The 17,221-nt window shown below is 37.3% G+C and overlaps 3 protein-coding genes across 6 annotated transcripts; all 3 read left to right on the top strand.

The window, feature by feature from the left end:
* Positions 1 to 235: 235 nt before the first annotated feature.
* LOC105174197 (uncharacterized) lies at positions 236 to 1,365 on the top strand. The gene is made up of 2 exons (XM_011096224.3): positions 236 to 556; positions 733 to 1,365. Exons 1-2 carry the CDS (start codon positions 304 to 306, stop codon positions 1,233 to 1,235), a joined length of 756 nt encoding a protein of 251 aa, XP_011094526.2. The 5' UTR covers positions 236 to 303; the 3' UTR covers positions 1,236 to 1,365.
* Positions 1,366 to 2,116: 751 nt separating this feature from the next.
* On the top strand, positions 2,117 to 8,718 carry LOC105173938 (uncharacterized). 2 transcript variants are annotated; one of them, XM_011095861.3, is made up of 12 exons: positions 2,117 to 3,995; positions 4,412 to 4,501; positions 4,578 to 4,814; positions 5,108 to 5,329; positions 5,411 to 5,522; positions 6,811 to 6,969; positions 7,400 to 7,461; positions 7,580 to 7,659; positions 7,784 to 7,833; positions 7,913 to 7,953; positions 8,317 to 8,368; positions 8,477 to 8,718. In XM_011095861.3, exons 1-12 carry the CDS (start codon positions 2,178 to 2,180, stop codon positions 8,479 to 8,481), a joined length of 2,928 nt encoding a protein of 975 aa, XP_011094163.1. In that variant the 5' UTR covers positions 2,117 to 2,177; the 3' UTR covers positions 8,482 to 8,718. The 2 variants fall into 2 exon arrangements, with proteins under 2 accessions (XP_011094163.1, XP_011094162.1); XM_011095860.3 differs by having other exon boundaries at positions 7,763 to 7,833.
* A 468-nt stretch (positions 8,719 to 9,186) lies between these two features.
* LOC105173937 (MIF4G domain-containing protein / MA3 domain-containing protein) lies at positions 9,187 to 17,157 on the top strand. Of its 3 annotated transcripts, none has more exons than XM_011095858.3 (13): positions 9,187 to 9,584; positions 9,752 to 9,846; positions 9,997 to 11,134; positions 11,231 to 11,298; positions 11,900 to 11,982; positions 12,692 to 12,791; positions 12,997 to 13,082; positions 13,817 to 13,899; positions 14,681 to 14,808; positions 14,887 to 14,988; positions 15,898 to 16,191; positions 16,242 to 16,390; positions 16,610 to 16,810. In XM_011095858.3, exons 1-13 carry the CDS (start codon positions 9,581 to 9,583, stop codon positions 16,656 to 16,658), a joined length of 2,379 nt encoding a protein of 792 aa, XP_011094160.1. In that variant the 5' UTR covers positions 9,187 to 9,580; the 3' UTR covers positions 16,659 to 16,810. The 3 variants fall into 3 exon arrangements, with proteins under 3 accessions (XP_011094160.1, XP_020553514.1, XP_011094159.1); XM_020697855.2 differs by having other exon boundaries at positions 9,188 to 9,584; positions 10,000 to 11,134; positions 16,268 to 16,390; positions 16,610 to 17,157; XM_011095857.3 differs by having other exon boundaries at positions 9,188 to 9,584; positions 16,268 to 16,390; positions 16,610 to 17,157.
* Positions 17,158 to 17,221: the final 64 nt, after the last annotated feature.

The raw sequence follows: 17,221 nt of genomic DNA, 5'->3' as shown, positions 1-17,221 counted from the left end.
TGATATAAATTACGATGCATTGATAATAAAAATTATATTATGTTGAAGTAACATGATTTATACTATTCTTTTTAAATGTTTCTACACTTATTCATACAAGCACCCCCCATCCCCACACACAAAAACTACAAAGCCAGACATTCGGAAGGGCAAATAGGAGGAAAGCTACCAAGGAAGTTGGCTTAGTGAAATAAAGTATATCTAGTGCATGGCCTATCACCTAGGAAATCAGAACCCAGAATATGCAGAGAGGAATAAAGCAACACTAACCCTATACGGCCAGAAAGAATTGATTCTCATTCTATGATGCAAATCCAAAAGAAACCAATTGGGACATCCTATGTTGATCTTTCTCAACTTCCTATATATATGAACTCAAGAAAGACATATCTACATCAACCCCCCCACCCAGACAACATCAGCAGCAGCGCAGTCGCGAGTCGTGTATCTACTATGGCAGGAAAAGGTGATCATGCACTTGCACACGAGGAATTCGAACCCTTATGTAAATGGCAACGTAGTGAAGACCTCGACGTTCTTGAAATCCATCTCCAAGGTAATTGAATATGCACACTTACCATGTTGTCTTCTTGTTTTTCGATTTTCTTTTTCCTGGACGTCTCGTGAACTCCACAGTCTTATTTGATTCAGAAACTTCATTAAATGTTCTATAAACTCGAAGAGTGAATAATGAATTGCTATAACATTTCTGCTTTGCTTGATGTTTTCAAGAATTCAACAAGGAACAGCTGAAAGTGCAAATCAGCAATCACGGGGTCCTGAAAATCTCTGGAGAACGTCCGTTAGACGCATCAAGAAAGAGCAAATTCTACAAAGAAATCCAAATCTCAAGCAACTGCGATACCTCTGCAATCCGCGCGAAGTTTGTGAATGGCTTCCTCTACATCACAATGCCGAAAAGAAAACCTGCAGTCCCTCCAAAAACTGGAAATGGGTCGCCTGAAGCAGCCAAGACTGATCAAACGCCGAAGCATGAACCCGCCAAAGATCAGAGCCCAGCACCACGGCCGAGTGGTGGCGGAGCCAAAGCGCAGACACAAGCACCAGCTGAGAGTTCAGCGGCGGCGTGTGAGTTTCAGGGGAGGGCAGGGAAAACTCCGTGCTTGAGGCTGGCCAAGGTGGCTGTGGCCCTGGCGGTGACGGCGGCGGCCGTTTCTTATTTTGTTTATCTGTTCAAGTCTAGAGTTGCTGAGGATGATGATTGGATCATCTGATTTGCTTGGATTTGATAAAATGTTGTCCGAATGTTTGATTTTATGGGATCACTTTGCATAAAATGTTTGGTGAGAAGTTGTAAATTAAATAAAATTTCAAGATACCATGATACATAATTATGTTTGTATAGTTCAAAGTTTAACAAAGGTAGCCTTTTTTCAAATTTTACAATATTCAATCGGTAAATTATATCCCGTCGATAAGTAAATTTATATTTCATAGATACTTGTAAATTAATTTAGACTTTTAGAGTACATTAAAATTGACAAATTTTAATCGTATTATCTTTAAATTCGTAGTTAAAGTTTATTTAATTTGTTAGGTTTATAAAATGGATTAATAAATTTTAGATTATTTATCGAATCCATTTTAGATAGTGAGTGGATTTGAAATCCATCCAATAATGTAATTATTTTAATTTCTTCTTAAAATGTTCTAAGATTGTTAGTCCATAATTTTGAAATATTTCTACAAATTCCTTATAAAGCTGAATAAGAGAGTTTAAACAGCAACTTTTTATATCCCCGATAATTTTTCATTATTTAAAAAATTATAGAAACTTTTTATTTAATATTTATCTAATAATTAGTCTAATTTATTAATTTTTTGTATGAGTAGATCAAAATATTTTTATTTACTATAAATTTTAAAGTTATTTATTTTTAATTGTTTTTTTGAGCTAAATGAATAATTTTTTCACATTTATTCAAAAAAAATTCATTCATTTTGTCTATTTTTTTTAAGTATAACAAAGATAAAAATTGATAATTCTGAATACAACGAAAGGTATAATTTCATCAAAATATTTATTAACGAATATTTATTATAATATATTCGTAATTATGTTGAATTAAAAAACTACACAAAGAAAAGAATTCCATCTGACAAAGATCAGTTTTATACAACGCAGACAGAAAAAGTGGCGTGTCACTGCACCTGAAATGCCTCCAAAATCTGCTTACGCCGCGGGCCCGCCGTGCCGGACCTCTCGGGAAATCGCCCGTAGTTCTATGCCCAATTCACGTAACTCCAACTCCGTTAATTCTGCCGCCCCCGCCCCCACTACCACCGTGACCAGGGCCTTTGTCATTCCACCGCCATCCACTGTCACTCACGCTTCTCCGGAACCCTCTCAGAAATATCTACGCGTAAATTCTATGGATACCGGAAACACCGCTGCAACATCCTGTCATGCAACGAGCCATTTTTCTCAGACTCAATCCCGATGTTCGCAAAAAGCCCTAGTTAGAAATTCGTGCACGGTGAAGTCTGATATAGGTAGAATCACTACTGATGACAATGTGGAAACAGAAACATCTCTTCATACCAAAAACACGATGCTCGAACGTTTCGGGCCTGAAAAAACCGTTCATGTAGAAGGTGAAACAGTTGTGAGGAGCGGAGATGTGGCAAGAAATGAGTCGATTTTATCTTCTGAACAGGTAGAAAGGCCCAATGAGAATGATGACAGTTCGATGCAGCCTGTAACTAGGCCTGAGACTGAGGGTGTTGCGAGTGGAGTGGCAGTGCCAGCAACGCGGAAGCGGAAGATAGTGAAAAAGATAGTGAGGGTGGTGAAGAAGGTGATAAAGAAGAGAGTGCCCAAGAGGGTTCCGATTAGTAGTTCGGAAAATCAAGGATTGATGGAGGAAGCCCCGAATGTGGTGAAATTGAATCAGGTAACAGAAAGTTCGAATCTTGTGCATAATGTTATTGAAAAATCTAATCTTGTGGATGTAGTAACAGAGAGAAGCTGTCTTGTTAATGAGGTAATGAGGCAATCAAACATCACAAATGCTAATCTTGTGGATAGGGTAACAAAGAAAACTATTACTGCTAACGAAGTAATGGAAAAATCAAACATTGATGATAGAGTAATGGAAACATCGAAAGTTGATCAAGCTGCAAGTCTTTTAGAACCAATTGCTTGCATGAAAGGCAATGATGTAAGGGATATTGATTCTGTGGATGCGGAAGCTTCAAAGCTAAACAGAGGCGCACATGTCCCAGCAGCAATGATCGACGAGAAAGGTGATCTACGATGCATCATGAAGATGGAAACATCAAAAGTTAATATTGTCACACGTGTGCCACAACAAATGGTTTCTGAGAAAGGTAAGTGTCTGAGCGCCGATTATTGTGTGGAGAATGATGAGGTGAAGAGTTACGATGCTATGACTGGAGTAGACGTAAATGACCTAAATGTGTGTAATCGTAACTCTATGGAAGTTGAGAATGTTAGTTATGCACCCAAAATTAATACAGAAACAGAAAGAAGTAAGCATATCTCGGATTATGTGATGGAGAGTGCATCAAATGATTCTACTGTGGTAAATCAGAATATGGATATAGTCAATAAAGAGGATGTGGGGCCAGTCGCAAGCCAAAATGTGGGACCGGTGAGAAATAAAAGCATTGTTTGTGTTGGGGAGAAAAATGGAAGTACAATTGAAAAACAAAGAAGCAGAAATATGGAAGTGGCAAATGATGCTGTTGCACTGAATGAAGCGCTATTACTAAGTGGGGAAATGGAGGCATTGGAGCGGAAGAAGAGGCGAAGAACAGAGATCTTTGTCAGTGAATTGGGTGAGGATACAAACGAGAATGATATTAGGAAAGTATTTGAAGAGGCTGGAACAGTCACTGAAGTGAGGTTGATGATGAATAGTAAGACAGGGAAGAATAAAGGTTTTGCATTTGTGCGGTTTGCTACAGCTGCAGATGCTAACAAAGCATTGGCGAAATACTCCAAAGTTAAGGTAACTTTCTACTCAAGTTCCAGTTAATTAAAGTTTTCTTTTGGAAACAGCACAAATTTATCTGAGTTATGTTAATGACGTGCCCATTGCTGGTGCAAGTTGTAGCTTGTGTAGTTAGAAGTTGATATACTAATATGATTGAAGTGGTTGTGTGGAGAGACCAAAATCATAAAGCATGGCAGTCATTGTTCTGTGTCTTGCCACATAATCATATCGAAATTGCAGGCCTGGCGAATTCTTCTTTTCTCAGCTTGAAGTTTCTCAGGATATATCAATATTAATGCATTTTACAGTTCTGGGGACATTGTTTCTGCTTGGCCTTAGTCTTTAGTTTGTGTCTTCTATGGAACATTATAGCATTTGCTTTTGACCATCATGCCGTTCTTACATTCTGTATTTCCAAAATTCAACCTTAGATATGTGGGAAGCAGTGTGGTGCAGCACCAGTTCAGGGCAACGATGCAATATTTATTGGCAACATAGACAGAATATGGAAGACTGAAGATGTGAGCATTTCTGTATACATTGATGTTCTCAGACAAGTTTTTCAAGTGATGTAACTGAGGAGTTGTCTTTCTGCAGGTTCGGAGCTTGTTAGAGAAAGCTGGTTTTGAGAAAATAGATATGGTTATTCTCAAGGCTGATCCTAATAACATTGAGAAAAATCGTGGTTTTGCCTTTGTTGAGTTTGAAACAAGTAAAGATGCTCAAATTGCTTTTAATAAACTCCAAAAGAAAAATCTTTTTGGGAAGAACCTGAAGATAAAGGTTGCATGGGCGCAACCCTTGATGGAGCCCGCTGAAGAAGAATTACTAAAGGTCAGTGTTGTCGGATCATGTTTCTTTTATGAATCACTAAATATTCTTGGTCAATCTGATTCTTTTATTTGCTGCCTAACTTTGGTGTTGTTATTCGCTGTAGATCTAATTTTCTAATGTACAAATTTTCCTGTTCTGTAGTTGTCACCCACATTTCTATTTGTTTTCTTTTTCATTTTAATCTCTGAATAATGTCAAGTGGCTTTAATCAAATAAATTTCCTATTCTATATATGTATATGCATATATATATATATTTGCCCAATATGGTAGAACTATTCTGTTTCCTTTCAGGTGAAATCAGTTTATGCTGAATATCTACCCTCCTCATGGGATGAAGAGAAAGTAAAAGAATACTTCAGAAGATTTGGTGAAATTGAAAGTGTTGTTCTTGCCAAAGATCTCCCTTCATCCAGGAGAAAAGATTTTGCATTTATTAACTATACATCCCGAGATGCTGCTCTCCTGTGCATTGAGGCTATTGGTAGAGAGAGACTGGAGCATGATGGCTCCAAGGTTCTACTTTACCTGGATACTTTCTTATAACTTACATTCAAATTATGCCTTTATGTAATCTCCATGTTAATGATCATTTAGGTTGAAATGACTGCCTCTCTTGCAAAACCAGTTTCAAAGAGCAAGCAAATGGAACATGTCTCAAGTCTCACTAGCAAGCGACTCCCAAAGAAGAATCTAAAATCATTACAATGTAAGTCCCAGCGTTCTTTTCATTCTTATTTAGTGTCAATCTTTCAACATTCTACTAGATTAAAGAAGCCAGAAGTTCTGCGTTGCCTGGTTGACATTATCTTGGCAGTAACTGCTTCTTCCTATGAGGTTGGGTGGTAAATTGTTTTGTGCAAGCACTGTGGTATTTCTAATAGCTGGTAGGAGAGAGAGAACTTCTTGACATACAGGTTTTGGCAAGAAGTTTGGAGATTGATTAGCAATGTTTTGCCCTTGGAAGTTGATATAGCCTTCCAGCCTGGCTCGTATATCTAGCTTTTATCCTTATGAATGCAGTCGCCAATAGAAACATGCTAATGAGGCAATTGAAAGGATTGCTAAGTAGATTTTCAATGACGTTTTACACTTCACCAGGAGATACACTCTGATTCCTTGCAGAAAATGGAATCAAAGAGCAAAGAAAATAGTTAATAAACTTATTTTCTAGGCCTACCAACTATTCAAACATCTTTAGAAACAATCACAAAACCAGTTGTAAAAAAAGTATTTGATCAGACTGTTTAAAGTATAGTATCAACCCAGGAGGGTTGTTAGGAGTACTGCAAGCATTGCGGCCACAGTCTGGTCGATTCGGATTTAGACAGGTTTTATTTTGCAATCTGAATCATGACTTTTACATATACCCAAGATTGACCATTTTAACCTGAAAGGCCCTTCATTATTATATAACCTTAACTGAGCCTGCATTGGAGATCTTGAGAAAAGGTAGGGGACTTTCCATATCAAATTACAACGGCCTGTTCTCTAACCTCTGAGGTCTAATTGTATCACTGGAAGTGTGAAGAACCTTCTCCCAAGCAACATACGGCAATTATCGACAAGGGAAGAAAATTTGACATTTGAGCAGGATGAATTTTATAAATATAACCTGTTAAGCAGCAAGAAGAGGCCTTTTAGGCAACAGAGGTTATAGCATTTCCTATTACCTTTGCATGTATTTCTTGTTTGTGCAGTTGCACTTGTTTGCATGTCATGGAGAAACACATCTGAGCTCCATACACCTTTAGTATAGTTCAAGGAAGCACATCTAAGGCTTTTATAGAATTATTTAAATTGCTCACCATATAACAATCAACTCCATGCGCAATTCACTGCTACATGAGTCATACCTTGGGTGTATTTTGCTTGTTTAGCTTGTATTGCATATAGTAACTGGTTCTTGATTTCTTGTACTTGATAAGGTAAGAGAACAACTTATTTGGTATATTGACTGCTCTGTTTTCCTGTCTGTAATTTTTTTGGCTTTGCAGCCACCGCAAAACCGTATGAACCTAGAAACAAGGGAAAGCTTGCCATTAGGAGTTATGGTCAAGCAAAAGTTGACAACAGCTCTTGTACTACTAATGAACTTCTACAAATCTTAAGGCAACAAGCAGCAAGCAGTCATATCCTTCCTCCTCGCAACATAGGTATGAATAATCTAGTAATAAGTTTTGTTTCTCCAGTGCTTCTCTGTTAAAATAACATTTGCTGGCATTTGTTGGAACTTATGCTGCCTTCTTTATCTGCACATTTTCTTTTATTCCTCTTGATTTCTGATCTGCATAGCTCCATTATAAACTATTTTTTCGAGAGTGGAGAGTTGATGTGAGTATGTGTTGATAGATCTGTGCACAACTTTGTCTGGGGTTTAATGATCTACTAATGTGATAAAGTGTTTAAGTACAGTTCGACATATAAAATGGAAGAAATTGTAATGACATCCTGTTGGCTGAATATTTTTGTAAATTTATTTGTAGTTTATTGTAAAACCAAGACCATTCTTAGTTTTGTAAAACCCTTCGGTGAAGATTGAAGAAATGCTTCTAGTGTATTTAATTAATTCTCATGTCTGAGCAGACACCACTCCTCCACACCATCATCTTCCCCTACCTGCGAGCAAGCGACCATTTTCACTTCTGGTATGTTGCTAAAGGTTATTGCTTATGTTCATGCATTGTTCCTTCCGTTACTAGCTTAATGCTGTTCTCATGTGGTATATGCAAACAGCTGAATTCACCCTTCTATCCTTTTCTTCAGGAACATGATCCACTCTATTTGGAACCCAGAGGGTTACCTCGACAATGCACTGGAAGTTCTTATCCAATTTCAGGCCCGAGGTTTTAGATAAACTAAGCTATAGATTAAGCTTCTTTTAGTTGATTCAAGATTTTGACCATCTCATTGTTCCTTGACGCTTACTGATTTGTTTACTAATTCCAGTGCCTTGTCCCATGGTTTCAGTATGGCATCTCGTCCCTACCATCATGAACAAGCGCTTGGCTTCACATCAGGTATGTGAGTGTATTATGCAAATTTTTGCCTTGGTTAGTATCCTAAATTAAGATGTGGGCTCTCATACTTGTCCTGCAGAATCATTCGGTTGGAGAAACATGTATCCCAGCCATTTCCAGGTAGGCATCTTATATTCTTGAACCTTGTGTTTAATTTTTGTCTGCATCATTGATATGCATGGAGAGTCTTTAGAGCTTCTTTCTTGTCTCATTTCTAAAGTTTAATTTTATTAAGCTTACTGGATCATGAACCGCATCAGTTAGATCAGCTATAATGGGTTTCCGAGATTTGGAAGGATTTGTATTTCTAGCAATGACATAAACATGTGAAAAGGAAGGATTGTCATTTGTTTCTTTATTCGATCACTGGAGTAGAATTCTCACGCTTTCTGAGGTTGTATACACAAGCATAGTGTATCTGCTGAAACTCTCGTTTCAGGTCTTTGAGAAGCAATTCCTGATATCTCTTTCCAATTTCTGCAGATACAGGAACAAGAAGCTCCTTACTATGGAAACAATAGCATGTATCGTAGACGTAAGTAAATCAGTTTATCCCAGAATTTTCAATATTCCATTTTTCGCTGGTCAACTCTACTTCCTCCAATGCCCATACTCATTCATGAACTTTCTTTTGTTTGTACAGATTGATGAAATGATTGATCAGATAGAGGGTGCCGATTCGGTCATTGCTCAGTCTGACCTTGAAAACAAAGCTTACATTATATATAATGTTGTAAATTTTCAGAGAAAGTGTCTGTAAATTGTAGTGTAACTACAGTTCCATTATAGTTCAACCATGTAATATGTTGCTTCTGTCTCAGTGTTTGTTGTCTGAAATGCTATAAAGCGGATCGTAACTCTCAACCCATATTTACTTTGTGTTCATGTGACCGCGGACTAGTTACTGGCTAGCAATTCACTAATATTAGTATTAGTACAAGCTGGTCTTTTCAATAATTTTGATTATTATCTCATCACTTTTAGGTTCCATTCAGGCTTAAGATTGTATAATTGATTACAAATTAATCAATTATGAGATGACTGATCTTAATAATTATGACAATTGGATCATAATTGATTATATAAATATCGACTGTAAGTAAAGTTTAAAATTAACCTCAATATTAAAGTTAATGAATGGATTTCAAATAATTCAATTAACTGAAAAAAAAAGTTAGTGATGGGAATCAAAATTTGATTTTTGTTGAATTTAATCTAAAAAGTAATCGCTGATAAAAGAGGCAAACTTCTACGAAATAGGTTATGAGCAGGTGTACGGGCCTACTACCTATTCATGGGCTTGGGCCTAGTAAAGTGTTATGGGCCTACTAGAAATTAAGAATAACAGAAAAAAACTAAATAAAACAAAAACCCTCATCTTCCTCTTCTACCGTCCGTGGGCGACGTTGCTGTTACTATATTCTCGGCCGGAGAGTTGTGCAACCTCGGCGGAGCTCAAACCTCTGAAATTAATACACTGCGGTGGCGGAGTTAATCTAGGATATTTTGGATATGTACACAAGTCAGGAACTGCTGCTTGGACAAACTCAAGTTCATTGTTAGTACGAAAAATACGAATATTCATTGAAAACTGGTGGGTTTTTATATATATTGGAAGTGGAAGAATCAATAATTTACACAGCATTCGACTACCCGAGGCCATCCTTGATCCCACCGCTGCTTTCTTGCTCTCGCCGCCGCTCGCCGCTGTTCCGCCACGTTCGTGGAAATATTTAGAGAACGTAACATGGGTAGATTTTTCTGATAAATTGTTCTTCAGTCTCTTATGTGATTTTTTAAGTGTATTTTTTTATTTTTGTTTTTCTTTAATCTGCCAATTGTTCTTAATCTGTTATTTGATCTGAAGTAATGTATATATTTTTTTCATTTGCTTTGCTTCTTTTGTCTTCTGGTTCAGAAGAAAAGCCCAGCGACAAATCCCGCAGAGAGCGAAGGAAAGAAGCCCGCTTGGCCAAGAACAAGAAAAAGTTTGATTCTTGGGTCCAACATCAAGTAATAAAGATTAGTGCATTTGTGATTTTGTTTTCTTCGGTTTTTCCTTTTCTTTCTTTTGACTTTCTTATTATGATGCATGAACGTTATATGCTGTGAGTTTCATTTTCTGTTGTAAATTACATGAAAATTTGATTTTATTTATTACAGCAGTCATGTAAATCAAAGAAATCCTCGAGGAAACTACTCAAGGATAATGCTGTTAAGGATTGCATTGAGCAGCCTCAGTTGGTGGAGAGACCAGAAAATAAACTGCAGGTTTTTAGAACTAATGCAGAAAGTAGTGACACTATCTCTGAACGTCATAGCTCTGTGAGCTCCAGAACTAAAAAGGATTTGAAACGAAAGAGATGTCCAAAGAGCAATTTCTTTAAGTATCTACAGATGGAGAGGGAGGGAAGAGTCCTATCAGCGGAGGAGGATCTGAAGATCGAGAGGAGACTTGCGAAGAAACTCAAGGTGAAGAATGGGAAGTTGAGTGCAGCAAATGATGATATTGACTGGCTGCTTGAAGGAATACCTTCTGTTCTTGATAATCTTGGGGAAACTGAAGAAGTCACTGAAAGTGCTGAGCATGGTTGTTTTTCTGGGAAAAGTAAAAAGATTCATCCAAAGAATGAAGATTTAGAGGATGAGATTTCAGTTGAGGAAGAGGATGAGATTTCAGTTGAGGAAGAGGATGAAATTTCAATGGAGGAAGAGAATGAAATTTCAACTGACGAAGAGGATGAAGAATCTGATCCACTATCTAGTAGTGAGGAGCGTGATGGTGTGGTGGAGGTGATCTCACCGAAGGAGTTGGATAAAAAGAAAAGAAGGAAAACAAAGTTTGAAGAGTACCTTGAAGACGACATTTATGGTGGTAAAAGTTCGGCAGAGGCTGATTTGTCATTGGAAAGAAAACTTGCTAAGAAACTGAAGTTGAAAGCAGGGAAGTTAGGGGGAGATGATGACGACATCAACATGCTGTTGGAGGGAATTCCTTCAGTGCTTGATTCCTTTGAGGGTGAGCTGACAAAGGATCCTGCAGATTATCCCAAGAAAAGTCTCGATGACAGCATTTCAGATAAAAAGCTTAAAAATCATAACTTAATTGAACAAGGACAAAAAGCTGAGACAGCAATAAATTCAAATATGGAGGCCTCGGTGCGTCTAGAATCTTTTTCTTCTGAGGTAGCATTGGAAAAAATTCCAAATATAGGAGCCGGGAAATATGTATCCCCTCATCTGAGATCTCGTGTTGGAAACGAATCCACAGAATATGCTCAAGTACGTAAACGAGTGAGAGGTATGCATTGACCTTTATATTCCTTAATGTTTCAGAACCTCATACTATTTATTGTTTATGATGTGCTATGTCCTCAATTTGATTGAGTTTCTTCAGGACTTCTAAATAGGCTTTCTGAAACCAATGTGGAGTCAATCACAGGGGAAATTTCTACATTATTTCATGTAAGCTACAAACTATGAAGCTACCGACGTCATATCCATTTTGTGGCATTTATTTATATGAGTTGTTTGATCTGACTTTAGGAGACATTAGCATATTGAGGAAACTTGCTTGTGATTAGTAAATGAACTCAAAACAAATTTTTGCTAGTGGTTGGTTATTGGTTGTAGGTTATTCATTAATGCTTTAGTAATTTGATGGACTATATGTCTGCCACATCCAGGATCTATCTAACTACTTAGAAGATTGTCTCTTGTTGTATTCTTCAAGTCATCTCAATCCAGGGAGGCATTTTCTATCTGCAGCCAAAAGTTGATTCACCTTCAACATAAAAAAAAGATGTGTCTTAGAACAATATTCTAATTTTTGATTGGCTGAAAACTGTATTGTGTCATTGTAAGCTGTCTATCTGCGGTTCCATAAATTTGCAGAATCATTTTAGGAGTTGGTTAGCGTAATTGTGTGGAATTGGACATGCTACTTCACTATTGAAACTATTTGTAAACTTCTTGTTGTTATTAATGTTTGCTTTGCTATGGATTATCATGAGTAAGTTAGTTGATGTTGCAGTCTCAGTTGCCATATTTTCTACTATTTTTGCAGTCAGTTGGCCGCAGTGTTGGTTCTCAAATTATCACTGAAGAAGTAATTGCATCATGCTCTGGAGGTCCTCGTGGCAATGAACAGTTGAGAATATTTCTTTTCTGTTGTTCGCAAGTTTCTTGTATTTCTCCTGCCATTTTTTTTGTCCAGTTTGTTCCCAGTTTCTCGAAGTTATTTTCTCTGACTTTATCAGAATTCCTGGATAAGGAGGAAAGGAATGAACCCTGGTAACTCTCCAATAAGGCTTATAGGAGATTTTCCTCCATCAAGAGCTTATGGATCTTACATGTAGTGATTAGTGAATAGTGATAAGAAGGCTCTGCAACAATAAGAATAAATTTATTGGTTGGAAGTTATAAGGTCTCTGAGAGATCAGTTGATAGCTCTTTCTATACCTATTGCTTTCTTCAAGCTCATTCACTCAAGCAGCTGGTTCTCTTATTTTGCGGGATGCATTTGTTGTTTCATGAAAATAGACCTTCCATATGAATCTTATGCTCACCTGGATCTTGAAGGTTTAGAATTTTCTTGTAATGTTTACCCTTTTTACTTTTTTGGTGCATTAACTTTCTACTGGCAGCTAACTGATATCAGCAGGATATGATAGTAGACTGATGTCTGTAGGAAAATGTAAATATGCATCATACTGATTATCACTTTATCAGAGACGTACAACCTTTATGGCTGCCTGTACCCCCACTACCAGTGGAAGACCTCCCACTGCTACTCTGTTGTTTAATGATCTATTCATTTTTACTGAAATCAAGTTTCAATCTATTTTTCTGATTGAAGGTATGCTGCTGTCTTTGCGGCATTTGCTGCTGGAATGGCTTGTTTGGTGGGGATGGACTTTGGTGCTAAACTTCTTGCATGCCTTGCAAAATGCTTTGAGGTGCTTATTTGTGAACTCCTTTGATGCTATTTATGTGTGCCATTAACCAATGTGTTAAGCATCAGTAATGCACTTTCTGGAAAGGCATAGGTTATTCACTTGAAGTTTATATAACTAAATGTGGAATATGATTACCTCCCTTATAAATTATAGCTTCAAATTATCTTCGGTTGACCAGAGGTTATGTTTTATGTTCTATCTTCAGGAAGAGTATTTGAAGGAAGACAATCTCTCCTTGCGGAATCTGACACTTCTACTTTCCTATTTATATGTTTTTGGACTTTGTTCAAGGTAAGTTAACAAGCTGTTGGAAACTTTTACTCATCTCTTCGTATGTGCATTAGCCTGTAACTTATAGCATATCTCCACCAATTGAGCCCAGCTACTGAAGTTGCCTATTCCCTGCTTTTGGTTCACCAGCTTCTCCTTTCCCACGTGTTGGCATCTAAATCAATTGGATATGTGAAACAGGGCATCAGAGTCTTGGTGTCTTAATAGGCTAGAGCGAATTTGGATTTTCCTTAGTGTGACAGCTGTTGTTGCATAGACATATGGCTCTTATGTGCTAGAATAGTTCTGAACTTGAGGTCGTGTAAAACTAATCTGTTTCTCTTATGGTGTCTGCAAATTAAAGGATCTTTACTGGTGACCAAAATGATCTACCAGAACATACATTTGGAATGATGCAGGTTGATGGTGTGAGACTTGAGCAATAAATAACCTCTTTATTATTCTATAATTCTTATCATGAGCAATTGTCAACAATTTAGGTCATCTGTTTCATACTTAAATTTGAAACAATCTTTCCCTTTTTCAATTAATGTATGAACTATTGGATTGCTGCAGAGCTAAATGTTTCCTTGATTCGATTAACTTGATGGTTGGACGCACAACTCAATGTTTCCGTGTAGTTGTTAGCCTTTGTCTTTGGACATTTGAATTTGTTTTCTTTCTTAACAGTGACTACATTGTGTTTTGGTGTGTATTGTGGCCTTCTGACAAGCTCTCTGTTTAATAATTGCCAGTGAGTTGATATATGATTTCCTGATAATGCTTGGCAAGCGGTTAACAGAGGTTGATGTTTCGACGGTGTTGACTGTTTTGCAGTGTAAGTGGTATAGATTTCTGTCATCGTGAAACTTTATGAATCTGGATGCTAATAAACCTCATTTACAATTGTTGAGCATTATCTCACCTTCTCACAAGCAGCATATACATGAGGCCTTTCAATAGATGAGTCGAAAATTAGGACTGGACTCTGTGATGCTTTTATTTTATACTATTATGTTTTCCTTTTTCCTTTCTCATCATTTTATGCCATACTCCTTTTGGTTTATGTGCTCTGGGGTTGGGACACGCAACACCCACAGTTATTAGACCTTTGTCCCAATTGAGAATGATTTTTTCCTACCACAAGTTTGTCTAGCTTTTTATCTACTTTAACCTTTCATAAAATTTTCCTGCACTTCTCAACTCTGCATAAAGTGGAAAAACTTTGTTCTCGTTATCAATCTATTTAAGCAAAATAATTGGCAATGCATGCTGAGATTGATCTATACTCATTTAAAAGTTCTGCAGACTTCTGTCTCTGTTGCATTTCAGTTCCAAATTCTTGCGCTTACAGTATTTTATAGGTAGATGTTGTATGAACCTTCATCAAAATTTCTAATATTAAAAGCCCAACATTACAACAAGCAGATGGATCTTCAACGTTTATGGCTTCTATATGGAGTATGCTTGGTCATAGCAGCATGTATTGCAGTGTTTTTGCTTTGTATAAACTAGTTGTGTGCCTTTTGAGCCACCACCTGTTCTCCTCTTGGTATGTTGATTTATTTTGCTGTTTGGGCTACCAGCTCAGAAAATTGTCTGAAAATTTCTTCTGACAGCTTGCGGGATGAAATTGCGAGGGGACGATCCAGTTGGGATGAAAAACTTTATTTTGAGTGTTCAGAGCAGAGTAAATGAGTTGAAAGCCTGTTCTGGAAATGAGCAATCAAATATAAGTAGCAAAAGAGTATGCTCTTTCTGAATTCTCAGAAGTGGATTTCTTACATATCTTCCAACTTCCAGTAACTTCCATCATTTTCTGCAGATGGAGTTTATGATTGAAACTATATGCGATATTAAAAACAATAAAAAGAGACCCAAGGAAGACACTGTGCAGCACACTCGTATAAAAAAGTGGTTACAGAAGGTCTGCTATACAGTACTATCTGTTTCTTGACCAATCTTGTCTTTTCTTTTCTGTAGGTGGCGTAAATTTTGAACAGGCTTTTATAAGCTCGAAGACAGTGCCATTTCTATTATAATACTGTTCTATGACCACCTTATTTAAAATTGTAAATATTAATTTGTGTGACACACTTCCTTGTGCACGGACGGTACTCTTACTGTGAAGCTTAACACGTGAAACTCTCTTTTCATAATTGGATGGCAGAAGACGCCTAATTCAAAAACTGCTGTTTGGTCTGGAATTCATCTAAATTATAGAACTTTTAAGCTATTAGAGATAACTGGTATTATTTAATATATCTGAGAAATAATCACATTTTAAATTTGAATAAACGACCATGTTTTTCCTCTCGATGTCCACTGAGAGAAGATTCTGGTGGAGCATGGTTGACAATATTGATGTAGGTGGAACAATCTTCATCAATATTGTCGACCATGTGCTCATTCATGTGCACATTGCTTGTTTCATTGTCATCCAACAGGTTGATGTTTTGATGCTTCTGCCATCTTGATAACGTTAGTCTCTTAGGCAGTAGCTTGTTTCTGTCATTTCTTGCCACTCTGAGCTGTCCTGTATTTGATTTGTCGTGTCACTAATCTTCAGAGATAAGTATACCGTTGCTGTATATGAAGTTCATTGGAAATATTGAAAATTGATAAAGAGGGAATTATTTTCATTACATAGAGAAAGTGGGAGATATAATAATCGTAAGGTAATGTTTGGCAATTATATAATAATTATTTGAGAAACAGTTAGCAATTTAATGTTGGTATTTCCTTTTTCTTTTAGGAGCTTTAAAAAGGAGATGAGGAGTTATGTCTATTTAATGGTTTTTTGATTGGTATTGGTCTTATTGTACTTCAATTGCAGTTGAGAGTCGATGATGTATTAATTCGAGGGTTGAAATGGAGCAAGCTTCTTGATCCTAGCAAGAAAGGTCAGTGGTGGTTGTCTGGGGATATTGCCTCAACTGCAGAGAATATTGAAGAGGTTGCTGGCGCAATTGATAAGGAGATCCCTGAAACCAAAAAGATGCTAGAGCTTGCTGCGTCCCAAAGGATGAATACAGATGCAAGAAGGGCAATTTTTTGTGTAATTATGAGTGGGGAGGACTATATTGATGCTTTTGAGAAACTTCTGAGACTAGACTTGCCAGGAAAGCAGGTAACATTCTGGTTGTTGTGCACTAAAGTTCATCTCTAGTATTATGCTAGTTGGGCATATCTTTTATGAACTGTAGGATCGGGAGATCATGCGGGTGCTTGTGGAGTGCTGTCTACAGGAGAAAGTATTTAACAAATACTATTGTGTTCTTGCAACTAAACTATGCAGCTATGACAAAAACCACAAGTTCACTTTGCAGGTGTGAATTAATCAACTTTGGCTTAGCATTTCTTCTGTTACTTAGCAAGCACCAATATGTGATTTCAAAATAGACTGGTGGAAGTGAACCAATAATAATGACTTTCATATATGCCAATAATGTTGTGTCATGCTATATCTCTGTGTTGTCTTGCTATAGTTTTAGTCTTTCACTTGCCATCCAGCATTTTTCATAAATTCTTTTCTTTCCCTGTTGTAGTACTGTTTGTGGGATCATTTCAAGGAGTTGGAGTCAATGCCATTGCTGAGATCAATGCACTTAGCAAAATTTACTGCAGAAATGGTTGCATCTTTCAGTCTTTCTTTAGCAGTCCTGAAGGTAATTGAGCTGAATGACGCCATAAGTTTAAGCCCCAAAAGAATTATGCATTTCCGGATGCTGTTTGAGGCCATGTTCCAGTTCCCTGATAAGCTCGTGTGGAACACTTTTACCCGTATTGCTGTGACTCCTGAGTACGAACCCCTTAGGAGTGGAATTGAGTTTTTCATCCGCAAGTATGTTGTGAGTAGTCAAAAGTCCCTAGCAGATAAGTTCAAGCTTGCCAGGAAAGCTCTTAACAATGTGGAAGGTGTTGTAATGTGAACTGGCAAACTTGGAACTGCCGTGGGATTGCAAAAAGCGCTCATTCGGTCCAAATTTTGTACGCTAGGATAGGTTTATTGACTTCCATTTGTTATTCCCTTCCAAATTTTGTACACCAGGATAAATTTATGAAGTAATCATTCTAGGAAACAAGTTCACTTTTCTGAGGAGTTCCATGTGATAGGATAATGCTAGGATCGTGACCGTGCTATATACATCATGTGCTTG

Source organism: Sesamum indicum, linkage group LG11 (assembly GCF_026168435.1).
Source record: "Sesamum indicum cultivar Baizhima isolate 11 linkage group LG11, ASM2616843v1, whole genome shotgun sequence".
NCBI lineage: Eukaryota > Viridiplantae > Streptophyta > Magnoliopsida > Lamiales > Pedaliaceae > Sesamum > Sesamum indicum.
Note: the sequence above shows the minus strand (reverse complement) of the source record. Positions and strands in the feature narration are given on the sequence as shown.